The 27,062-nt window shown below is 37.0% G+C and overlaps 1 protein-coding gene across 1 annotated transcript in view; it reads right to left on the reverse strand.

Annotated features, from left to right (window-relative positions):
- TTN (titin) overlaps positions 1-27,062 on the reverse strand; it is a 308,950-nt gene that overhangs the window by 111,684 nt on the left and 170,204 nt on the right. Inside the window, exons 158-168 of the mRNA XM_074967679.1 lie at positions 16,821-16,901; positions 16,001-16,087; positions 15,579-15,662; positions 15,209-15,292; positions 8,494-8,589; positions 7,439-7,516; positions 5,102-5,182; positions 3,336-3,440; positions 2,665-2,745; positions 2,191-2,244; positions 1,835-1,915 (exon numbers count right to left, since the gene is read on the reverse strand). Coding sequence (XP_074823780.1) covers positions 1,835-1,915; positions 2,191-2,244; positions 2,665-2,745; positions 3,336-3,440; positions 5,102-5,182; positions 7,439-7,516; positions 8,494-8,589; positions 15,209-15,292; positions 15,579-15,662; positions 16,001-16,087; positions 16,821-16,901 — 912 coding nt within the window. The remainder of the gene's footprint in view (positions 1-1,834; positions 1,916-2,190; positions 2,245-2,664; positions 2,746-3,335; positions 3,441-5,101; positions 5,183-7,438; positions 7,517-8,493; positions 8,590-15,208; positions 15,293-15,578; positions 15,663-16,000; positions 16,088-16,820; positions 16,902-27,062) is intronic.

A 27,062-nucleotide genomic window follows, 5' to 3' on the forward strand; every position in this document is an offset into this window, starting at 1 on the left:
ACATCAGCTTTCTTGAAACTAAATTTCCCCACTTTCTGAGTTTTCTTGTTTATGTCATGAATTTACCCAAAGGGACTTTTTCAAACCTCTTCAGAGTGACATCTTTCTTCTCCCCTCACTTGTAATCAGAGGTATTTCAGGTACTACTTCTTCAGTGGCTTCTGTAGTATCCATCACATAATCTTTTATGGCAATTTCTTCAGTTTGCAAACTTATTTTATCTTTTTGGAACATCTCTCTTCTTCTGAATCAAGATATCAGACTTTCTTGGGGCATATTCAGGGAGAAAAATTAATGCACTTCCCTTTTTCTTTTTCATATGTAGGAATCTTTCCCCTTTCTTTGGATGGAATGCTAGACTCTTCAGGGAATCTCTCATTTTCATCCTTCCTACGAACCTCTAATTTAATTGTATTCCCCTTTTCTTCTCTGGTACTTCTTTCAATGTGTTCAGATGCTATATAAATGGGCTTTGGTTCCTCATAGGGAGTTCTTATTTTAGCCTTTTCAAAGGCAACCTGACCTATTGCAGGCTCTCTCTCCTCATCTTTAACCGTAGGATTCTTCCTTGAAACTACAGTTATTACTTTTGGTTCAGCTTTTTGGGCAACCATCCCAAATTGTTTAAGAACCTCTGTCTCTTGTTTATCTTCCTCTGGTTTTAATATTCTATCAACTGTTTCATCTGAGATGTTTAGCTCAAATGCTTCTTCTGCTCAAATGTCCCTGCAGCTGCCTTGTGGCTCATACTATCTTTTACATGCCTGTGTTTCTCATCGGTAGCAGACACTTTCAACACAGGGGATTTAATCTTGCCTTTTTCCACAGGTGGCATTTGACCTTTACAACACAGGGTCCTAGTTATCTCAAGAGTTGGTGATGGGCAATGGAGTCTTTCGCCTTTAGGTTGCCAGTTCAAATCCAACCCACACTAGCAGTAGCTGAAAATTGTTATTCTGTGATGATGCCTGGCAACCTATATGGAGTTTTTGAATAGCTGTCCACATCACCAAACCAATATCACAATGGACACTAATTGCATGCTTCACAAGTGTTCGAGGATTGAATAAAGAGAATTAACTGCACTCTCATTTTAGAATGGGTCCCCTCTGGGTCATGGTTGGGACACAAAGTAATGGGGAAGATTGTGCTGCTGCTGCTGCTGCTTGTGCTATAGCCGTTCCATGGATGAAGCTCCTAGCCTGTAAGCATGTCAGAAAGGGACAGACTATTCCGATGTGGCTGTACACAATAGGTCCCTGACTCTGGCTGAAGCCAGCTGGATGCCACCCTATATGAATACTAAACAACAACAGTAGTGCCAGAGAGCTTCAGTGCTCTTGGCACCTTTGCCAGCACTCAGCAAATAGGAAAACAAACCCCAAAACAGCGAACAAAACAACACCGTCATCCCTTCCCAATATGTACAACATAAATATATTTTTTGCAATACACATAATATAACAGGCATACAACACATACAGATGAATGTCTGAACATACAGAACAAATATCAAGAAATTAACAGAATACATACATTTAATTAGACAAGTTAAGTACGTCTCATCTCCCACACTGAAGAGCATAGACTAAATCCCAATTGTATAGCTTTGGGGCAGGAACTATCTTATTATGTGTGTGCGTCAGTGCCTAGTACAATGGGAGCCTGATCCCCCCCATGGGGGGGGGAGGCTTAAAGTATCTCGGAAATAATAAATGATAAGATCCCACAGCCCTTAGGTGTCATGTTGTCTTCAGTGTGTATAGTCACGTGAGAAATGGCTGCAGGATGGTACTGCAAATTAGCAAACACTCTACAGAATCAATGTTAATACCTGCTTTCTTTCCAACCACTGGAGTTGTCACTGGAGCAGCAACAGGGGCTGGCTCGGCTGGTGGTTTGGGAGATTTTAGAGCTGTAGAAAGAATTAAAATGTATTAATTAATTGATTTTAATGTATATGTTTGTTAAAACTTATTATGCACCACTTTCTCAAGTGCCCTATAAAGCATGCATTTACTAGATCCTCACTCACAACAAATATTCAGAAAATATCCTTCACTCCTGGTAGCATGAAAAGTTAGCTGAGATATTTGCTTAACACGCTTTTAACCGGAACCCACTCAATGGTAAAAGGCAAGATGTACAGGGAAATGTGTGTACAGTTATTCATGTTGAGAGGACTCTTACCTACTGCGGGTTTTGGTTCAGGAAGTGGGATAGCTGCTGGCTTAGGTTCTGGTACTTTAAACACACAATAACCAATAGGTTAATATAAATATTTTATAACCTTATTTAAAAATACAGAAAAATCATAAAGGAGAAGTGCAAAATGTTAGTGAAACTTTAAAACACACAGACAATTAATAGAAGACCGGCTTTTTCATTTTATTTTTTTAACTTGCAAAATCCACTGATGAAAGACAGCAGGGGCAAACACATATACAGCAAGATGCAGAGATCTCAATGGAAGAGAGTTGAATTCTTTAAGCACTGAAGAACTAAAGAGGAAATAAGACCCAGAAGAATGCAAAGAGGCTAAAAAAGGACAATTTTTATGGCTGAATGATATTAATGAATTAGTTTAGCCTACATAAAACGGTGTTTACTGATGGATGCAGTTTAGTTGCAGGAATAAGGAAAAGAGCACCACACATTTGGTACCTTTCTCTGGTTCAGGCTCAGGTTTCTCCTCTTTTTTTGTGACAGGTGGTATCTCAATTTTCTTCTTGGGAACTTCTGGCTCTTTAAAAATATTATTTTTATTTTGGAATATATGTTTAAATTCCTTGACTACCCAGATACATTAACTGACGAAATTTTAATATAACTAGAGTGGTTTAATATGACATTAGAAATTTAGTCAAGTTCTGTATATGTGATTAAGATTTTCAGTTGACCTTAGGTTTAAGGTACATATATATTGTTAGCAATCAAACTTAGATAAAACTAGAAACAGAAAACAGACAGTAGGACATGCAGTTACAAGACCATAACTGAAAGGATAAGTGGATCAACCATGGTTTATGCTTTGTTACTTTTTAGTTTACATTATAAAACATTTTTAAAGTTCTCTTTTACATAAAATGAAGACTCAAAGAGAAATAGCCACCAAGGTTCACAATTCCAATCTGGACCTAGATTTTCCCAAAATTTGGGTATATTTTTAGTAGAAACTTAAACTCAGCATATTACAGGGGTGGAGGACATTTACACAATTCTGATCTTGAATCCAGGTTTAGATACTAAGGCCCAATAAATTGCTAATCAGAAGTAGGATTTTGGTTTGGGTCTCTCCATAATCAGAAGCAAATGAATTTGATCTTGACTTGTACCTTCAGGTTTCTTTTTCTTTTCTACTGGTTTAGGTTCTGGTTTAGTTTCTACTTTAGGTTCTTTCTCTGGTTTCGGTTTTTCCTCTTCAGGTGTTTTTCTAGGAACTTTGAAAGAGAAAGAATTTCAGTTTTTAAAGCCCTATCTGGATGAAGATGATGGTAATTAAGATAAAGATTTAATAATTATCTGAACAGAGAATATATATGAAACACCCAGCATAGTGTACAGGAATATAGCTTTTATGTCATTATTATGGTTATTATCATAAAGGCAATTTTACATTGTCACCTGGAGCAAAAAAATGCTTTAATTTAAAGTGGTCCATCTGCTGGAAAATGTATATTTTAACATTCAGACTTAGAATAAAATTAGTTATTTAGATCATTTGAATTAAAAAGCCACTGAATTTACACAGAACTATAATCCAAGAATATTTTAGAACTCAATATAATAATGAAGACTTGTAAGATCTTCAATTTGAATAAATCTATACATCAAGTAAAACCTCTGTTAATAATGAAATTACATATCAAGATAATTTTAGTCTTTCCCATAACAATGACATATTGGATCACAAATGTTTTATCAGTAACAGATAATTTATTTTTGCAGACATAAGAGAGAAGCTTTTAGGAATCCTTCATGACATTTCTGGTATTCTGAATACATAATAGATTCACCAACTGAAAGCCACACTACCAGTTAATTTTCAACATTTTTTGATGAAGTACCTAAACTACCCTTTAAATGCTTACCGTACTTGATAATTTGAATTATGGTATTAATGCCGGCATTTCTTGTGAGCACAAAAATAATGTATTATGAGTTATTTTTAAATGATGAATTACAGTGGATAATTATGCACTAACTCCTGAAATTACAAACTAATTTCAGGGCCAAAATGGTCGATTCTGGACCAAACTCCAATTGACTTCAAAAAGAGCAGGTTTGAGCTATTTTGTTGTTACCTTTTGCAAGGTAAATTGTATATCTTATAGATCATTTTTAGTCTACCATAAGTAAAAATATCTCTTATAATCATTACCTAAAGAGCTAGAGACTTTTAAAAAAGAATTATACATCTGAAATTCCACTTTGATTTCAGTTAATATAAAACAGCAGGAAAGATAATTCAGTGGAGCTATTGGTTCCCCTCTGTATAGCATCCTAAAAAGCAAATGAGCATGAGTGCATTGGGAAAGCCCCAGTCTTTGCATGAAAGGAGTGGCCAGTGCTGCCTGCCCTTCTGAGACCATGGAATGACCCCAATATGAACTCTGCATGGTCAGATATTCACAGGACTGGAAAAGAGTGCCAGACTGGAACAGGGAATAATTGATCACGCCAGCTTCCCTCCAACACAGTGGATATCCAAGCAGAAGCCCCATTGGGGAAGGGCAATCAGTCATTGGTTGCTAGGTAGCCACCCACAACATGGCTCCTGAATTAGTGCTACTGCCAAGATGGAGGGAATGGGGTCCAGAGAACAGCATGAAGAGGAAGAGTCTCCCAGGGGATGTCCTGATATTCTCAGTCTTTTGCTCTGCTTTCCTTGTAGATCCTTAGGATCTACTGGATTTTCAACTATTCCTCCTGCATGCACCCACAAACTCCTTCACCAGGAAATGAGCCTCAGGCAGCATTTAGCTCATGTAATTTCCCACATAAGTTTCTCTGGGAGGGCAAAATGCAGTCCTAGCGCAGTGTTCCTTTGGAATACTTAGGGAATGGATTTGTGTGCTTATATCGTGACCAATTACCGTACCTTTTTTAAGAACAACTTCTTCCTTTGGTGGAGGGGTAACTTCAGGAAGTATTCTGCGGCCTTTCTTTTCAACTCCGGGCACTTAAAAGAACATTTCAAAATAAGTTCATAGCAGTAATAGCAGCCATCCAAATACACAAACCAAATGCTGCTTTACAATAGAACATTCGAAACAGAAGATAAAACAACTGAAATGGATGCAGATTGTTTTACTTAATCTTTTTTCCTGGAATATCTGTATATGCTTGTTTTATGGATCCAAGACTAGTAAGAGATTTTCACAAAAATAACAAAATAAATGTACGAGTCTGAGAAACCCACAAAAGCTAAGAAATTCAAAGTTAAGGGTTAAAGGTAAAATTCTTCTCTCTGTCAACATCGTGGATCTCATCCCTGATATTCTACTCTCCCTACAGTTGCAGGTCCTACTTACCTATCTACCTGGACTGTCTGTCTATGGTATTTATAAGATGCCTGCCACCTTAATTTCTAAGCTCTGAATAAATTTAGGAGGAAGAAAAAGAGCCCAATTTTTTTTTCTCTCACGCTCTCTTGCAGGAATTTCACTTTTGGCACTGTACCTTTTAATTTCTGTTTCACTAACTTCTTCATTTTTGTGTAGTCCCCCTTTCTGAAATTAACTGCTATGGTGTTGGGCAGCTGTATGGTTTTCCCTGCCACAAGGATGTCAAATTTAATTATATTATGGCCACTATTACCAAGTGGTCCAGCTATATTCAGATCTTGGACCAGATCCTGTGCTCCACTTAGGACTAAGTCAAGAATTGCCTCTTTTCTTGTGGATTACAGGACTAGCTGCTCCAAGAAGCAGCCATTTAAGGTGTCAAGAAACTTTATCTCTGCATCCTGCACTGAGGTGACATGTACCCAGTCAATATAGGGATGTTGAAATCCCCCATTATTATTGAATTTTTTATTTTTATAGACTCTTTAATCTCCTTGAGCATTTCACAGTCATCATCATCATCCTGGTCAGTAATATATCACTATTTTTATTACCAGAGCATGGAATCACTATCCATAGAGATTCTATGGTACAGTTTGGTTCATTTAAGATTTTTACTTCATTTGATTCTAACTTTATTTCCCATATAGTGCTACTCCCCCACCAGCATGACATGTTCAGTCCTTCTGATATATTTGTACCCTGGTATTACTGTGTTCCATTGATTATCTTCATTTCACCAAGTTTGCGTGATGCCTATTATCTCAATATTCTCATTTAATATGAGGCACTCTAGTTCATCCATCTTATTACTTAGACTTCTAACATTTGTATATAAGCACTTTAAAAACGTGTCACTTTTTAGCTGTCTGCCATTACATGATGTAATTTAATGGGACTCTTTTTCATTTGACTGTTTCTCATCAGATCCTACCCGTATTTTATCATCTTCCACCCTCTCCTCCTTACTAGGACATCTTCATTAAAAGATCCTCCCCTAAGGGATGTCTGTGTCTGAAACACATGCTCCTCTGCACCTGTTGGCTTTCCCCCAGCCCTTAGTTTAAAAACTGTTCTACGACCTTTTTAATTTTAAGTGCCAGCAATCTGGTTCCATTTTGGCTTAGGTGGAACCCATCCTTCCTGTATAGGCTCCCCCTTTCCCAAAAGTTTCCCCAGTTCCTAATAAATCTAAACCCCTCCTCCCTACCATTGTCTCATCCACGCATTGAGAACCTGCAGTTCTGCCTGTCTAACTGGTCCTGCGCCTGGAACTGGAAGCATTTCAGAGAATGCTACCATGGAGGTCCTGGACTTCAATCTCTTACATAGTAGCCTAAATTTGGCCTCCAGAACCTCTCTCTTACCCTTCCCTATGTCGTTGTACCACGACCACCGGCTCCTCCCCAGCACTACACATAAGTCTATCTAGAAGTCTCAAGAGATCTGCAACCTTCACACCAGGCAGGCAAGTCACTGTACGGTTCTCCTGGTCATCGCAAACACAGCTATCTATGTTTCTTATTTATTTCAACTGCAGTAGAGCTTTATACCCCAAATAGAGTATTGTGGATCCCCATAATTAATCCCACTTTAATATCCTTCCCTAACACAGCTATCTAGCACATCCACCAGCTCCTGAATTACACAGTGGGAAAGGAAGGTGCAATTAAATCTAGCAAAATGAAAGACATTGAACACAGAACAACAAAGACAGATGACATCTGGACAACATCTTCCAAACATTTAAAAGAGAAGTTCTTAGGAGCATACTACAGAAGATGAATTTCAAGAACTACAATCTAGTGCCCACCAGAGACAGGAATGAGACAATACGATTCCCCTCCCTCTCCCACCCGTATACTAGATACCTTTAGCAGGGGTGAGCTCCACTTTCTCTGGAGCCTCAACAGGTTTTTCAGGCACAACTTTCTTCCTTGGTGTGGGAGCTTTAAAGAAGACAGTTTGATTTTTACTACCTACATCCTTAGAATGAAACTAATTTAAAATGAGAAAGAAAAAATTCTTGTGCTAAAACCCACCAAACACCCCACCAACAAATAACTGATTAACACTAGCAACATAACAAAAGAAAACAATGGACACAAACTACAGAGTTCTTTCTAAGCAGCTGTTCCAAAGGTGTAATGGGATCTTTAATGACCACATTTGTATAACAGCTCCAGCAACATACTACCCTCGAGAACCATGCTGGGGATAAGAACATAAGAACAGCTATACTGGGTCAGACCAAAGGTCCATCTAGCCCAGTATCCTGTCTTCTCACAGCAGCCAATGTCAGGTGCCCCAGAGGGAATGAACAGAACAGGTAATCACCAAGTGTCGCCCATTCCCAGCTTCTGGCAAACAGAGGCTAGGGACACCATCCCTGCCCATCCTGGCAAATAGCCATGGATGGACCTATTCTCCATGAATTTATCTAATTCTTTTTTGAATCCTGTTAGTGTCTTGGCCTTCACAACATCCTCTGGCAGAGTTCCAGAGGTTGACTGTGTGTTCTGTGAAAAAATACTTCCTTTTGTTTGTTTTAAACCTGCTGCCTACTAATTTCCTTTGGTGACCGCTTTTTTTCAGTGTGAAATAATGTACAAATATGTTATCATATTGTGCTAAGATCTTTTTCAAAGATTAGAACAATTTAAAATAAAGCAACTTTTTCATAAATTTCTTCATTTTAACTGAAAGCCACACAAACTGACTGGACAGATATTTCTGAAAGCTAATAACAGATAAACGATTAGTAAGGAACATCATTAAACTGAAAACAACAGAAACAAGCCCTGAGTTAGGCTAAAAGTAATATATTAAAAAGCCCACTTTTCAAGAGGAGCAAATTATAATTAAAATGCGTTATATTGAAGCATTCAGTAAAACTGTTAATACTGATTTCAGAAGCTTCTTATACCTTTCAGTTGAACTTTTTCCATCTTAAATTCCTCTTTTGGCGGAATAGGTACCCGTGGCTTTGGTTTTTCAGGAATCTTCTTTTCAGGTTCTGGCTCTTGAAATAATATTGTGGCAGATTTAGAATACATCTACTATCATAAATTCATATGAAGACCATATAATGTACCAAAACCTCCATTCTGCTTCCATGGCAAAACTCTCATTGATTTAAATGGAAGCATAAAAAGCCCTAAATAAATGTTTGTTGCTTGCACATAACGTGAATGTCCAGTATGAATTATAAAAGCACACTACTAACACGGGAACAAAAATACATGAGGAAAACTGAATAACGGGAAGACTATTATAATTAAATTACAATGAATTGAGAATTTAGAACATACTCACACATACAACAACACAAGGAGAAAAACTGGGACTTAATACAAATAAAACATAGTTGTAGAGAACTATGAAGCAAGATGTGCACAATTTTGAAACGAAGGTGTGCATTTGACTATGGCTACTGTATATACCTTTGGCTGGTAAAACCTCTTCTACTACAGAGAGCTCTTCTTCTGCTGGAGAAAGCTCTTCTTCTGCTGGAGAAAGCTCTTCTATTTCTGAAATAGAAGCAGGTTCTGGTTCTTCAGGTTCAATCTTCATGGTGACTTCAGGGACTTTAGAGAATATTGACAACTAGTATAAGACTGCCGTTTAAGACTCGGTCATATGAAGAATTATACAAATATCACAAAGATACATACGGCAGGAAAACTACTTCAACATACGCATTCACAGAGATACAGACACACACACTTCAAACTAAGTACATGTACAATATTTGTTCCATGGTTAATTTGGCTGTTTGCACATTTCTTTTTAAATTACTGGTGCATTCACGTCTTAGTGAGTGATCTGTGTGGGAGGGAAGATTTTGATCTCTAAATAATTCGGGATTAGTTATGGCTCTCAGAAGAATTTTGGTGCACATTTCTGCTTCTGAGTAGCAGCCGTGTTAGTCTGTATCCACAAAAAGAAAAGGAGTACTTAAATTTGTTAGTCTCTAAGGTGCCACAAGTACTCCTTTTCTTATTTCTGCTTCTGTATAGTGACAGTTTTATGTAACATTACATTGGCAGGTGATTTGTTGTTGTCGTTGTTGGAAAAAAATGAAGAATTCTGAACTAGATAGGACACAAGAGCAAGAAATAACTTAATGTTTGCAAGACAAAGCAATAACAAAAATAAGAATTGGAATGCTGCCAGCATACAATGTTGTTAATAATAGTTTTTATGAATGGATAGATTGCATCTTTATTGGGGGGACCTTCTTTTTTAGCCATCATTAAGAATGCTTTTTCTTCAACAACAACTTCCTTAGGTACATTTGCCACTTGAAAAATATTTAGTAATTTTTATTATGACTGATATTCCACTGTGACAAATGCAACTATCACAGTGGATACAGAAAATGCACAGAACATGTTTACTTCAAATTGCACAGAGTACAATTTACAAATCTCATAACATATTTTGTTCTATCCTTTTTCTGTTAAATGCACTGCTCAAGAGAACAAGACAGATTCCTCTTCATGATGATGTCGATGATTACCATGTACCTGTAGATGGTGGAGGTTCTGGCATTTTAGGTACAGCAACAGATATTTTCTCTTCTGGGGCAGATTCCTTTGGCACATCAGGCACTTTAAAGGTATTAGTATCTTTTACTTGCATGAATATTAAGGATATAAACAAAACATTAAAAAGAACAATGAAACATAGGACACTGGGATATCAAACATTCAGGTATTATAGTCTCTCTCTCTCTCTCTCTCTCTCTGTAACACACACGCACGTATAATTTACATGACAAAGATTCTTCTTTATGAAGATGTCAGTGATGACAGTACCTTTAGCAGGTGCAGGTTCTGTTTTTTTAGGCACAGCAACAGGTACTTTCTCTTCTGGGACAGCTTTCTTGGGCACCTCAGGCACTTTAAAGATATTAGTTCTGTTTACTTTTATGATTGTTAAAGATGTGTATGAAACATTAAGGAGAAACATTACACAAAAGTCATGGATATCAAAATGCATTTACGATGTAACATTCAAACACTGATTAGCTACTTACACAACAAACTTTCATACACACTACAGTTCACATGAAGACGACACTTTATATACCTCAGACAGCTGATAACAGACAGGAAAAAGTATGTTAAAATACTGTTCGAGAAGAAGATGAAGAAGAAGAAGAAGAAAAGGTTCTATTACTAATCTGTACCTTTTGCTGGTGGAGGTGCTGGTTTCTTTGGCACAGCAGTAGGTTTTGTTTTTTTAGGCACAGGTACTTTCTCTTCTGGGACAGTTTTCTTGGGCACCTCAGGCACTTTAAAGATATTGGGTCTGTTTACTTACATGACTATCAAGAATATGTACAAAACATGAAAGAGAATGATGAAACAGAGGACACTGAGACATTAATGATGGCCTCAATGTTCAGATACTATAGAGCCTCTCTCTCTCACACACACACACACACACACATTCTGTATCAATTACACAATGAGTACAAAGTCCATAACTGAAAAAAGGACAGGATGCAATATATTAAAGAATGTTCAAGAAAAGAGGACAAAGATGCTTCCTCATGATGACATCGACGATGACATGTACCTTTAGCTGGCGGAGGTGCTGGTTTCTTTGGCACACCGATAGGTTCTGTTTTTTTAGGCACAGGCACTTTTTCTTCTGGGACAGTTTCCCTGGGCGTTTCAGGCACTTTAAAGACAATATTTCTGTTTACTTTTATAGTTGTTAAAGATGTGTACAAAACAGTAAGAAGAACAAATAAACAAAAGTCATGAATATCAAAATGTATTTACGAAGCAACATTCAAATACTGATTAGTCACTTAACATAACACACACTTACACACAGTACAGTTCACATGATGAATACACTTTACATATCTCAGATAGCTGATCACAGAAAGGAAAAAGGGTGTTAAAATACTGTTCAAGAAGAAAAAAGTAGTAATACTGATCTATCTGTACTTTTAGCTGGTGGAAATTCTGTTTTATTAGGCGCAGTAATTGGTTCTCTCTCTTCTGGGGCAGCTCTTTCCAGTATCTCAGGTATTTTAAAGATATTAGTTTGCTTTGTATTATAGTATTCAACATATGTACAAAACATTAAGAACAATGAAACATAGAAGATGAGATATCAAAAACATTAGAGATTCAATATTCAAACTTTGATTAGTCACTCACACTCTGACACTCAGTACAATCTACTCAATGAGTACAATTTACAAATCTCAGATAGGAGAAAATGTCAGTGTTAAAATTAAGACATTAACGTAATGCTCAAGAAAATAAGACTAAGATTTTCTTCATGATGACATTGAGGATGACATGTACCTTTAGCTGGGGAAGGTTCTGGTTTTTTAGGCACAGCGATAGGCATTTTCTCTTCTGGGACAGTTTTCTTGGGCACCTCAGGCACTTTAAAGATATGAGGATCTTTTACTTTTATGAATGTTAAAGTTGTGTATTTTGCAGAGAAGACAAACAATGAAACATAAAATATGGACATATCCAATACATTAATGAGGTCATGTTCAAACAAGGAGTCTCTCTCTCTCTCTCTCTCTCTGTCTCACACACACGGTACAACAAGGGTATCAAAGGCATTTTGTGAAAAGCTGAACTGCATTTTTAATTATGATACCTCTGTCTGGGTATGAATTAAGGTACATCTACCCAGTCTATGCACAGCAGTACTCAGATTGGAAGGGACTGCTCAAATATCAATAGTGAAATCTGACCTTTATGCTGTAAATAAACTTTAGTTATCAGCATTCACTGCGCAGTAATCTGTCTACACATTCCACATGGGAGTGGGGGAATAGAGGACATTCTACACTCCCTTATTTCTGCCCTTTCTTTCTATTCCTTCTATATCTACCTCTGTCTCATTCTTTTCTTGTTTTTGGATGTCTCCTCTTTTCTTCCCACTGCATTTCCTTCCCTGTATAAACTTCCAGCTTCATTGCTATCCGTTAGACTTCACTATCACCCTTTCCTCATTACATCCATTAAAATGAAAATTGCTACATTAATGTGTCATCATTATGCTTTAGAATTAATGCCGAGAGACTTCAACTGTGTATGTGTGTGTGTAGAGGGAGCAGGAGAGGAGAAGGAGTTAATACCTCTCACAACCATTGCTTCAGGCTATCAGCAGACTCACAAAGAGAGCACAGCAAAAGTTAAGGGCATGTCTACATTTCCCTGCAGTTTGGACTAGGGGGAGTGGGTAGCAGTGCGGACCAAAGTGCTGCACTGTAACTCCCCTGTGTGGACACTGCAGACGTGAATTTAAAAGTCTTGAGTTCACATAGTGCAAACTCAGGACCTTTAAGTTTGCGCCTGCAGCTTCAATACAGGGGAGTTACAGCTCAGAACTTTGGTACATACTTCTACTCTTATCCCCTAGTCTGAACTGTGGGGCAGTGTAGACACACCCTTAAACTGACTTCAAATTTGGCAAGTTTTTCTCATAACAATATTTTCACTTTTTAAAAACACAAAATCTTAGATTCTGGGCGATCTGAATATGTGAAGCAGACCAGGAAAATATTTCCTGTGACCAGATACAGTAAATGAGTCAAGTATTTGACACCCCAGCCGTACAATTCAAACAAGTAGAATTTTCAAATCTCCGGTGGCAGAAAACGGACAGGAAAAAGTATGTGAAAAGTAATGATGGTGAAGAAAATGAGACAAAGATTTTTGATGACCTGTACCTTTCGCTGGCGGAAGTTCTGTTTTTAGAGGGACTTCCTCTTCTGGGACAGTTGTCTCAGGCATCTCAGGTACTTTAAAGATATTAATTTGTTTCATTTTACAGTTATCAAAATGTGTGCAAAACATTAAGAAGAATGAAACATAGAAGACAGAGATATTAAAAACATTGATGATGCAATATTCAGGCTTTGATTACTCATTCACACTCTTATACTAAGCACTGTTTGCTCAGTGAGTACACTTTACAGATCTCAGATAGGAAAAAGTGGACTAGACATAAATGTTAAGATAAAGCTAAAGAAAATAAGACAAAGATTCTTCTTTAAGATGATATCCATGATAACATGTACCTCTAGCTGGTGGAGGTTCTGGTATTTTTGGTACAGCAACAGGTACTTTCTCTTCTGGGACAGCTTTCTTGGGCACCTCAGGCACTTTAAAGATATTAGTATCTTTTACTTTTATGAATGTCAAAGTTGTTTATAAAACAATAAGATGAACAATGAAACAAAACAAGGATGTATTCAAGACATTAACAAGTTCATATTCAAACCACATTTAGTCTCTCTCTCTCTCTCTCTCTCTCTCTCGCATACACACACACGCACACAGAGCATAGCAAGGGTATCAAACATATTGTGTGAGAAAGCTGAATTCCATTTTTATTTCTGATCCCTATGTCAAGGTACAAATGTAAGAATTTATGCCTCTCTCTACACAATGGGTAACTCCCAAATGGAGGATGAACACAGATCAGTCATGGAATCTGACCTTTATGTAGTAACTAAATTCTTAATTATAATTATTCAGAGTTTTTTCAGTACTCTGTATTTACATTCAGCATCACATAGGGGAAAATAAACTCCCCTTTAGGATTATCACTATTTCTACCCTTTGTTTCTATTCTGTCCATGTCCCTCTACCATTGTTTTGGTGAGACTCCTCTTTTCTTCCACCTGTAATTCCTTTCCTGCATTGCCTTCCCTACTCATTGGGCTTTCCTCTCACCCCATTCCTCATTTCATCTGCTACAATGACCCCTGATTAAATAATTAATTATTTTATTAAATAGCTACCATTGGGTTTTGGTCTTAATGCTCAAGTCAATGGAGGATGGGGAGGACAGAGTTGTTTACATCTCTCTGATCCATTACTTTAGACTGCCAGCAGACTCAGAAAGACAGCACTGCATTAGTTTACATTGGGTTCACATTTAGAAAGTTTTCTGCACAATCATAAGGTTTTTTAAAAATATCAGGCCTTGAGTGTTTTGAATATGTAAACAATCATGACAAAAAATATCAAATGGCTAGATATATTCAGTGGACCACATGTTTGACACCCCTGGATTACATCTCACACATTGAGTAGAATCAACAAATCTCAGATATTAGAAAATGGACTGGACAGTCAGCTAAAAATTAGGTTTAAGAGGACAAGACTAAGGCTCTTCCTTATGACGATATCGCTGAGCACTTGTACCTTTAGCTGGTGGAGGTTCTGTTTTTTTAGGTACAGCAACTGGTACTTTCTCTTCTGGGACCACTTTCCTGGGCACCTCAGGCACTTTAAAGATATTAGTGTCTATTATTTGTATGAATTTCAAAGATATGTTTGAAATTTTAAGAATATTAAGGAAACATAAAACTCAGGGACATCAAAAACATTGATGATGTCAGATCTAAGCATCAATTTCTCTTTCATTTTCTCCATGAAATTTCCCCTGTGCATTGGTCTTCTTCTGGAGCTCTGTGCGTGGCTGAATTTCATCCTCTTTCTATTCCCACCCCCACACACATACCACAGCTTACACAACAAGAACAATTTACATATCTCATAGCAGAAAGAGAACTGTATGTTCAAACAGTACTCCAGAAAATAAGAAAGATTATTTATGATTTCATCAGTGATGACATGTACCTTTAGCTGGTGGAGGTTCTGGTTTCTCAGGCTCTTCAACTGGTACTTTGTCTTCAATAACAACTTTCTTTGGCACCTCAGGCACTTTAAAATATTAATATTAATACCTTTCACTATGAGAAATTTCACAAATATGTTCAAAGTACTAAGAACAGAAAAACAACATAAAACACAGAGAGCTCAACAATGTTAAAGAACCTACCATATTCCACAATCAGTTTGTCTCACTTACATGTAATAAGTAGGTTTTACAAATCTCAGCCAACAGCAAGAGACCAGATAAAGGTCTTTGCTGTTGTCTTTAAATAATGTTCAGAAGAAAAAGACTGATTTCCTGCTATTGTTTTTTTTTTCCAGTAATGACAAGTACCTTTAGCTGGTGGAGGTTCTGGTTTTTTAGGCACTGCAACTGGTATTTTCTCTTCTGGAACCACTTTCTTTGGTACTTCAGGCACTTTAAAAATATTAATTTATTTTTATGTTAAGAATGTCAAGTATACATACAAAGAGTTAAGAACAGAAAAGCTGCAATAAGAACACGAAACAGCATCAATGATGCCTGGCTTAAAAGTCTGATCTTACAGTACACATAGTACATGTTACACTATTTTACTCCACTGTTGAATGAGAATGATTTAAGTATAAAGAGGAGATGAGAATTCCCCCAAAACAAAAGGTATAAAATTGCAGATTACAGTGAGGAAAAAGATGGCTCAAAATTAATATTTAAAAAGTTACAACAGAAGGAACGAGATAAATTCTTGCCATGATTTTATCAATGACAATGTGTACCTTTAGCTGGTGGAGCTTCTGGTTTTTTAGGCACAGCAACTGGTACCTTTTTCTCTTCAGGGACAGCTTTCTTGGGCACCTCAGGCACTTTAAAGAAAGAATATTTGTTTTGGTTATTATAAGGAATTTTACAGATACATATAAAATGTTAAAACTAAGAAGAAAACACAAATTATGGAGATCATCAACAAAGCCATCAGTTTGACACACATTTATTGGTATTATCCTCCCTTCCACTAATATAAGCATTTTTCACTGTTATACCCTGTACTCTTCAGTACTTGCTGGATTTTCTTCTCTTTCTTGGTTAAATTATTCTGTCATTTTAGATTGCCATTTGGCTATGGCTGACATTGTCCATTTCACATATCTGCCCTTTCCCCCTAACATTTCTTATCTCTACAACTTCTTTCCATCCACACATTGTGGGCCTCATCCTACCCCGACTGAAGCCACTTGGGCCTCGGTCATTCAGCATGTGCCTTGAGATTCTTTAAATCCCCTTTTGATCTGACCCTGTACTTAACATCAGTATTTCAGAAACAGTTGTCAGAGTCTTCCTGGAAACTTCTAATGTTTCTAATGCCTCAAGGACCACCCTCTTGCCTATTTTGTTCAGCAAATATCCTTAACAACCATTAACACTGATGAGAGGTTTTGTTAAACAACAAAGAGATTAGATCCCTCAAATGAACAGGTTTCTCACAATAAAAAATAAATAAGGCATGGCGATGCTTACTTAACATATAACATTTGCAAGAACATGGCAAAGGTCATTTTCTTCCCCACCCCCTGTTGTTTTAGCTGTGATGAGATGTACCTTTGGCTGGTGGAGCTTCTGGTTTTTTAGGCACAGCAATGGGTACTTTCTCCGTTGGGACTTCCTTGGGCATCTCAGGCACTTTAAAGAAACAGCATTACTTTCTGTTACATTTCAAAATTTCCAGGGTATGCAAATTATTAAGAACAAAAAGAGCAATCATAAAAGCGTATCAGGAACATTAGCAGTGTCAAAGAGTGATTTGTTATACACATATGCAGCGTGTTACTTCTATTTAAGAAATCTTTAAATGAGAAAGAAAAAAAACCCCAGCAACCATTAATTTCCAAGAGAAGAAGATATTTTTTCTTTATAACATCCCCACTGTTAATATGTACCTTTAGCTGGTAGAGGTTCTGGCTTTTTAGCAACTGGTATTTTCTCTTCTGGGACAGCTTTCTTGGGCACCTCAGGCACTTTAAAGATATTAGTGTCTTTTACTTTTACGAATTCCAAAGATACATATAAAATATTGTGAGCAGAAAAGTAACAAAAAACAAGTGGACATGAAAGAACATTAAAGATGCTAAATATAAATACCAGTTGTTAACACAAACATTCTGTACAAATTACAAAGAGATGTTTTCATCACAAAATTTCCATTGGCCCATCATTCTTCTCGCCAAGGCATGGTTGCCAGAGCTATTCACAGGAACTTCAGTTGTTCTTAGTTAGCCAGTTGGTGGCACACCATCCAAATTGGCAACTCTAGAGACTCTCAATTGACTGGAGGAATCATAGCAACTGGCCCAAGGGTCTTCTGTTGCTCCCATGCAAATCAATAACCAAATATCCACTAATATCAATGTGAGCTTTATCAAATGGGAACTTTGCAATATTATGATCTGCTGGTTGTGGATGGATTTGATGGACCTTGTGAAGGTATTTACAATGACTGTTGTTGGGGTACCATTAACAACAACTAAATAGCAAATCCGTAAAATTGAGGCACCCCTCGAAATACAACACAGGAAAATTTGTAATGAAGTTTTTGAGTTATGAGTCACAAACAAAACCGGACTCTAGGTGAAAAAAGCCTTTGAAAATACATGTTTAAAAAAAGATAAGAAATGCTGACATTAAAGAATCATTGTGTTTTCCATAACTCCCCCAACTTAATAGATTAAGTAGGGGACGATAACATACATGTTCTGACATGATATTGAAATATAAAAATGAAGAATTGTTAAATGGTAAGATTAAAAGATTTATTTGCTATATTAGAATGATTTGTAATTAAGGATAGTGAATGAGCATAGATAAGATGACAAACACTTAGCACAACACCTTGCTTGTCATAAATGGGGTTTTGCCAATTACTGTTTTACATAGAATTTCTGATTTGTTTAAAATGATATTATTGCTGGCACAATAAGTAATATGTTTTGTTGGAAGATATAAATCAGAGGTACACAAACATGTAATGATAAATAAAAACATCCTTCTTCTGGTAAGGCTAGGAACAGGGTGACACAGAACCACATGACCTAGAAATTACAAAACCAGCAGAAAAAATGCAGAAGTTGGGTAACTGAAGCTTGGGCATGCGTAACATATGATTTACATAAAAAAATAAAGGGTTTATGTGGTAAAAGCCAATTGGATAAAGGTTAAGTAATCTGGAATGTGGAAATGTATAAAAAAACTCAAGGGAACAAGCCTCAAATTGGAGAAACACTGGACCAGAAACTGAAAAACAGGAATGAATGATGAGACCAGGAGATCAGCGGAGGTGACAACCATGATGGAAGGGGAAGAACTTCCTAGTGCTCCGGAATGTGGTAACTTGGGCCACTACTAATTCCATCTTGTCTGTTATTGTCTGGCATAAACATATGTTCAGACACTATAAGTGACAATAATTCTATCTAAAATTGTACAAATAAAGGAAAAAAATTGATTAAGCCTAAACTGACTTGTGACTCAGTTTCCCTATTTAAGCCCCAGTAGCTGTGATATTCATTTGGTGGGAGTATTTGCACTGTAAGGATTGCCTGTGTGTGGGCTTAACTTATTTTTTATTGTTTATGGTATTTAATACAATTTCATCCCTTTCTTTTTCAGCCAGTTGTCTGACATCCTTTTTTATGTCTTGGGAATGGGAGTTATGCTTGCATATCTAGGGGAGAAGAAACTGGCAAATGAAAAGACTTTAATGACTATATGATGAGAAAAAAAAGAAAGAACGGGACAGGACAAACTTCAGGAAAAATAATGATTACAGGAGAAAAAGAAAAGGTTATTTTTCTTCATGATTTCATTTATGATGCTTTATACCTTTAGCTGGTGGAGCTTCTGGCTTTTTTGGTACAGCAACAGGTACTTTCTCTTCTGGGACAGCTTTCTTGGGCACCTCAGGCACTTTAAAGATATTCATTTATTTTAATTTAGGAATTTAGAAATTCCAAAGATATATACAAACAATTAAGAATAGTAAAGAAACATAAGAAAGGGACATACATAACATGAATGATGCCAAATCCTGACGACAGTTTGACACACAGAATTTACAAATTACCAAATGATTACAATTTATGAATAAAGTCCTAGATAAAGAAGATTTTTTTTCTCCCAGCAAAACAAGACTCTTTATAAAAACTGCAATTTTGTCAGTTAACATATACCTTTGGCTGATGGGGGTTCTGGTTTTATAGGCACAGCAATTTGCACTTTTTCTTCTGGGACAGCTTTCTTAGGCACCTCAGGCACTTTAAAGATATTAGGTGGTTTTAAGAATTTATAACATATAAGGAACAGAGATGCAACATAAAACAAAGAGACAAATTGGTAAAACAAGCAAGGAGCAATTAGAACCCACACAATGACTGAGAATATTGAACATGAATTAAACCATGTGCATTAATAATTGTATTTTTCTGGAATTCATTCCTTTGTAAATTCCTTGAAGAGGTGATGTACCTTTGGCTGGTGGAGATTCCTCTTTTCTAGGAATAGCAGCAGAAACTTTTTCTTCTGGGGGAATTTCCTCATAAACCTCAGGTACTTTAAAGATATTAGTTTTCTTTTAGAAGTTTCATAATTACTTACAACATCTTAGAACAAAAAGACAACATGACAAACAACAAATGTAGGGCCCTATCTTGCAGTGGGATACACAAAGCTGCTCTCTACTGCTTTGCAGAAGTAGGCCAATTGCCAGTAGGTTACCCCATGAAACAAAGTCTATTGTCTGGCTATACCAAAAGAAGGACAGGAGACACCTGACATGGATTTAATCAGGCTGTAACTTTACTATATAGATTTCTGGGACTACCTGGCAGATAAAGGGAACAGTGCAGGTAAATCCATGTTTATTCAAATAACTACCTGGGCCTTCCACCCAGGTTATTTTCCATCCAGGTCCCCCAGCCAACCCCATGCCTTGCACCTTACCATCCACCCTCCCTTGTAGGAGGGTTAAGGTGGGCTATAAGAAAGAGGGTTTGGCTCCCTGCCATACCAATCATAGGAGTCCCCAACTCCCCTTCCCCGTTCTGATCCTTTATCCAGCACCTCCTTTTAAGTCCTTTACCAGGCCATTTATTTGGTTACTGGATGCCTTCCCTATGGAGTACCTGCACTGGACATCTGCCCCACACTTACAAAATAAGTGGTGACATATAGCCTACCACTGTTTCTCCTCACCAGAAAAGGTCCTCATTGACACCCGCTGTGGAAAAGGCAAAAAAACCTCCCTCCACCACAGCCAACATGGTGGTGAGGGAAAAAATCCTTCCCCCTCCGCCCAAAAAGGAGCAACTAGTGCAATGGCCACAGCAGGGTTTATATCAGACAGAACATTAATTACACATTAAAAGAGGTTAGAAAACAATAAATGAAGAGATTTTTCTGTCCTGGAAATTCCAGTCAAAGGTTCATGTACCTTTAAAAGGTGGAGCTTCTTCTTTGGGTGCAGCAATATGTACTTTCTTTTTGGGGACAGCTTTCTTTGGCATCTGAGGCACTTTAAAGATATTAGTTTGTTTAGGAATTTTAAAAATATCTATATAGAGAATTAAGAAACAAAATACACAGCTTTTATAAAATAACAAAAAGCTAATAGAACAAAAACCTAAATGAATGATATTAAACTATGAAGAATAGTGACTCAAATTTTCTGGAATTCACTGCTTTATAATTCCAATGAAGAGTTGATGTACCCTTAGCTGGCAGAGCTTCTTCTTTCCTAGGGACAACTCTAGGTAGTTTTTCTTGGGGGACAGTTCTTTCAGGAACCTCAGGCACTTAAAGATATTAGTTTTCCTTTAGACAATTCAAAATTCTTACAAAATCCTTAGACAAAAGCCAAACACAAACTACAAACTATGAACAAAAACAATACTAACAAAACACAATATTATCCAAGGTTCCTAGCATTCTGTAATACTGGAATTTTATTGTTGCAGAATCATAGAACCATAGGACAGGAGGGGACCTCAAGAGGTCATCTAGTCCAGTCCTCTGCACTCATGGCAGGACTAAGTATTATCTAGACCTTCCCTGAGAGGTGTTTGTCTAACCTGCTCTTAAAAAACTCCAGTGATAGAGATTCCACAACCTCCCTAGGCAATTTATTCCAGTGCTTAATCACCCTGACAGTTAGGAAGTCTTTCCTAATGTCCAACCTAAACTGCCCTTGCTGCAATTTAAGCCAATTGCTTCTTGTCCTATCCTCTGACATTAAGGGGAACAATTTTTCTCCCTCCTCCTTGTCACAATCTTTTATGTACTTGAAAACTGTTATCATGTCTCCTCTCAGTCTTCTCTTCTCCAGACTAAACAAACCCAGTTTTTTCAATCTTTCCTCATAGGTCATGTTTTCTAGACCTTTAATCATTTTTGTTGCTCTTCTCTGGACTTTCTCCAATTTGTCCACCTCCTTCCTGAAATGTGGTGCCCAGAATTGGACACAATACTCCAATTGAGGCCTAATCAGTGTGGAGTAGAGCAGAAGAATTACTTCTTGTGTTTTGCTTACAACACTCCTGCTAATACATACCAGAACGATGTTCGCTTTTTTTTTTTTTTACAGCCGTGTTGCATTGTTGACTCATATTTAGCTTGTCATGCACTATGACCCCCAGATCCCTTTCCGCAGTCCTCCTTCCTAGGCATTCATTTCCCATTTTGCATGTGTGCAACTGATTGTTCCTTCCTAAGTGGAGTACTTTGCATTTGTCCTTATTGAATTTCATCCTTTTTTTTTCCCAGACCATCTCTCCAGTTTGTCCACATCATTTTGAATTATAGTCCTATCCTCCAAAGCACTTGCAACCCCTCCCAGCTTGGTATCGTCCTCAAACTGTATAAGTGTACTTACTCTCTCTGCCATTATTCAAGTCATTGATGAAGGTATTGAATAGAGTCGGACCCAGCACAGATCCTAGGATCCCACTCAATACGCCCTTCCAGCTTGACTGTAAATACTGATAACTACTCTCTAGGAACAGTTTTCCAACCAGTTAGGCACCCACTTTCAAATATGTTACGATTACAGAATTTGTTTTTTTAGGTCTGACCCTGTATCACTCATTCATACAAAGCGTAAGGGTTTGCGGCAAAAATCAATTATACCAGAGAATGAACTTGTTGCAGTAGCTTGTGCCTCAGAATTGTATCACTATCGAGTCTACCTGTAAGCCAGTGCAGTAAACTGGGGCCTGGGATATCTCACACTGAACATTAATTCAACTTTAAAAGAGGCTAAAACAGAATATGGTGAAGATATCTTTTCTTTCATTAAAATTCCAGTCTGAGCTCATGTACCTGTAATTGGTGGAGCTTCTTCTTTAGGTCTGGCAGCAGGCATTTTCTTTTGCTGAACAGCTTTCTTCGGCACTGCAGGCACTTTAAAGATATTAGTTTCTTTTAAGAATTTATAAAATACAAAATGTAAAGAACAGAAGGGCAATGGAAGACACAGATGGACAAGACAATCAAGGAGTAGTTAGAACGAACACATGAATTATTTGCATGAAACCTGATATGGATCATGAGGATGAATAACAAATGTACTGGAGCTCTTTGCTTTATGAATTGCTTGAAGATGTGATATACCTTTAGTTGGTGGAACTTCCTGTTTTGTAGGAGCAACAGGAACTTTTTCTTCAGGGAGAATGTCTTCATAAACTTCAGGCTCTTTAAAGATATTAGTTCATTTTAGACATTTCAAAATATTTGCAAAACAAAGATTAGAAAGACAATTTATAATGCAAACGTACAGACTTGTAAAGCAACATAACTCTCTGAACACATGCATAAATTAAGGAGACATCGTCAATTTAAATGGCACACTTCTATCTGAATTTTTTTTACCTACTGTTGCTGCAATACCAATTAAGATTACTAAAAAAAGAGTGTGTGTGTGTGTGTGTGTGTGTGTGTGTGTGTATAAGATTATAGGGTATATATATATTCCTCTGCTTTTCCAGTTATTTTAGTTTTTATATTGGACAGCACTCTTGTATAGTCAATTTCACAGTTTCTCCTGTGTAGTCAGTTATGCCCAGGAAAGCACAGAGCACTACTCAAGACAGCATTTAAGCTGCACCTACTCAAGTCCCATCAAAGTTAAACATTGCATAAATGCTTTCCTGAATCAGAACCTGAGCCTATTTCTTTGTGGGTCTTTCCCAGAAAGTAACATGGCAGAGAAAAAGATTTTAAAAATAGAAAAATAGGATTGGAAACAAAACAGCATAGAGACTCAAGAGTGGTGATGGGGATGTATTTGAAACTAATTGTAAATAATTTTTCTTTAAATTTAAATTTGACAATGTCCTTCTAATTATATTGAAAATAGACTGCACCATGAAGCTGATTGACTAATTCTCTGTATTTCATTGCTTTATAACTTTAGTGAAGAGCTGATGTACCTTCATATGGAGGAGCTTCCTCTTTTCTAGGAATAACAGTAGGTACTTTTTCTTCAGGGACAACTCTTTCAGGAACCTCAGGCACTTTAAAGATATTAGCTTTCTTTTAAAACTCTCAAAATTATTTACAAATAATTTTGAAACAAAAATCCAACATAAACAAAGACAACAAAGAATAACTAATAAAAAAAGTACTGCCAAAGTCTCCAGTACGCTGCAGTTCTGTAGGCACTGATATTATTCAATTACAGAATTAATACCACAGATTTGAATGACTTGAAGATTTTTAAAATATTTGCTTTCATTTTGTGCGGTCCCATATGGAATAGATTCCATTCACTCTTTTCCATTTGCATTTGCCCTCCTTTCTTCCCAAGATACAAGGGACTACCTTGAATTATTTCACCTTGATATCTGTGGCACAACCAGTTTTAAATAAATATTGAAATGCCTTCTTTACAAATATTGTGTATAAGTTATTCTCTGACATTTTCAATTTAAACAAAATTCACTTATATATTTCTAGAACTAAAAAGTTGGGGGCCTAATATACTTCTAGCACTAAAAAGTTGGGGACCCCTTCCCCCTTAATTTTAAGAGAGTATAGTTCAGTTACTTTCCAGTTCACTTGCGTCATGTAAGTGAAGTGTTTTGACTCAGAATTTCTTACTCCTCATTACAGAATCTAAGGTGCTGCAGGATACTAGGGACCTTGGCTATATCACAAAGAACACGAATTGCACTTTAAAGGATGTTAGTTAGGAGTGAGATAAAGATGAAGTCTTTCCCTAAAATTCCAGTCAAAGGTTCCTCTACCTTTCATTGGTGGAACTTGTATTTCAGGAGTAGGAGTGGGTAGTTTTTCTTCAGGGACAGCTCTCTTGGGTATGGCAGGCACTTTAAAGACATTTTTTAACTTTTAGAACTTTTAAAGTTACTTAGAGGAAGTCAGAAAAAAGAAGAACAAAACCCAGAAAGACACGCTTGTAAAACAAGTGAGAATTAAATGCTTCTTGCAGGACATTCATGCTAATGAAGATATGAGAGAACAATAGGTCTGTTAACTATAGTTTTCATGTACCTTTAGCTGGTGGAGGCTCCTTCTTTTTAGGAACAGCCACAGTTACTTTCTCTTCCTGTACAGCTCTCTTATGTACTTCAGGCACTTTAAAGATATAGCATTTTTTTAGGAATCTTACATATACAACTTCATAAATCATTACGAACAGAAAAGCAACGTGAGACACAGGATCATACTTAATTAGGACAAACAAAGAATCACTGAGACAAAGTATATTTCTGTCTTACGCAACAAACAATGAAAGATCAAAGACTTAAGTAAGAGTTCATTGTTCCGTAATGACAACAAAGAATAGATGTACCTTTAACTGGGGGAGCCACTTCTTTTTTAGGAACAGCGACAGGTACTTTTTCTTCTGGGACTGGTTTCTTACGCAATGCAGGAACTTTAAAGACATTGCTTTCTTTTAGGAATTTTGAAATATTTATATTATTTAAGAATAAAGGTGACACAAGAAACCAAACATAAAACTTTAATTCAACAGAAAAATCACAGAAATTAAAAGAACATGAGCACAGAGCATCCTACATCACATTTATTAACTTGTGACCTGGCTGGCCATGCTTCTGCTTCCTGATTCTTGGTGTTCAATCTCCTTTCAATACACATGACCAACTCCTTATTGAATTAATTTCAAATTGGGATGGACTTTTAAATAGTCCTTTTAGACAGATTATGAAATATTGCATGAACTAAGAAGCTGTACCCTCCTATTTATATGCAAGCAAAACTCCCATTCAACTTTATCCTACACTCTTAGTTTTGGCCTCAATTTGGCCCCATTAAAGTTAATTGAGAGACTCTCAGTGACTTCAATGAAAGCTGGATTCAAGCCCTAAATCCTTATCCAAAAATGCCTCTCACTGACTTCAACAGGATAATTTGTATGAATAAAGACTAGCAGATTTGGCACAAAGGGTGTTTTGTGCAAATATGGCCCTATAGTGAGAAAATATAGAGCTCTGGTCTACAGCAGAAAGTATGCTACCCTGCCAATGGCAGCACTATCCATGACCTTCTACTGTATTAGTAAAGCATGATATAGGGAACAGACTAGAAGTGAAATCCTGTTCCCATTGACTTCAATGGGGCTAGGTTTCCCCCCTAGAATTATAGCTATAGTTGAGAAAGATCATCACTGTTTTTGAAGATATGGGTAGAAACTGTTCATTCATTTGACATGAAGACGGGAGGGGAAAAAAGAGGCTTAACAGATCTGAGGTTTCATCGGCAAGAAATAGCTGGGTGGACCCTTGTTTGAATAAATTCCCTACCATTTTCAATAGGTTATGTTTATAAATCTCAATAAATAAATAAAGTAATTCCATTCCTTATATGTCATACAAGGATCCAGAGGAAAATTGCCTTTTGAGAAAGGAGATGCAGGGCTTTGTGTTTTAAAAGAAATATTGTTGATTTGGTATCTTAGTCCTAATTGTTACTCAATTGGCAAATAAAAACTCCAGTCTTAATGGTCAAATAATAGGAAGGACCTTCATTACTGGAAGCTGGGATTCTGGGGAGACAGAGGGCTTCAGTTTTAAATTTATCCAGTAGCTGATGTACCTTTAGCTGGCGGAGCTTCTTTTTTAGGAACAGCAACAGGTATTTTTTCTTCTGGCACAGCTCTCTTAGGCACTTCAGGCACTTTAAAGACATTTTATTAGGGATTTTTTAAGTTACTTGCAAAGAAATAGGATCAATATAAGACATGAAGAGCAAAGATCACATATTTGTAGAACCACATCCTTATCACACACACAAAGATAGATGAGAACAATTACTGTGCTCAGAGTTATGTGAGCAACTGAAAGCTGAGGAAGATCCTTTTTCAGCAGGGTGGGGAATGATCATTGTCAAAGCACCATCTGGCTGGTATGGAGAATTTCAAATTATAATGATAGGAAGAAAGGTCCTAACTAAGTTTTAACTGCTCTGTTGTTGAAAATTATCGCGGGGCAAAATGTTTCTTAAAAGGAAATAATGCTGCCACCCATAATTATACTGGATGTAGACCATAGTTGAATTGCATCAGAAGGCTGCCATTTATGCAATGTGAAAATTGCTCTAGTTACAGTGAAACAAAGTTGTCTTTGCTTTTGAAGGCTCAGTGGGAGTCTTCTCATCCTACCCCCAAATAGGTTTTCTGAGGGAGGGGAAATGGTTCTCAAGTTGATTATCACCACCAATTACAGACGCAGAAAGGAGGACTGAAGACAGGAAAAACACAGACTTGAGCACTGAAAGGAGGACTGAGCATGAGGGGGAAACTTGACACACATAGTT

This window comes from Natator depressus, chromosome 11, assembly GCF_965152275.1.
Source record: "Natator depressus isolate rNatDep1 chromosome 11, rNatDep2.hap1, whole genome shotgun sequence".
Lineage (NCBI taxonomy): Eukaryota > Metazoa > Chordata > Testudines > Cheloniidae > Natator > Natator depressus.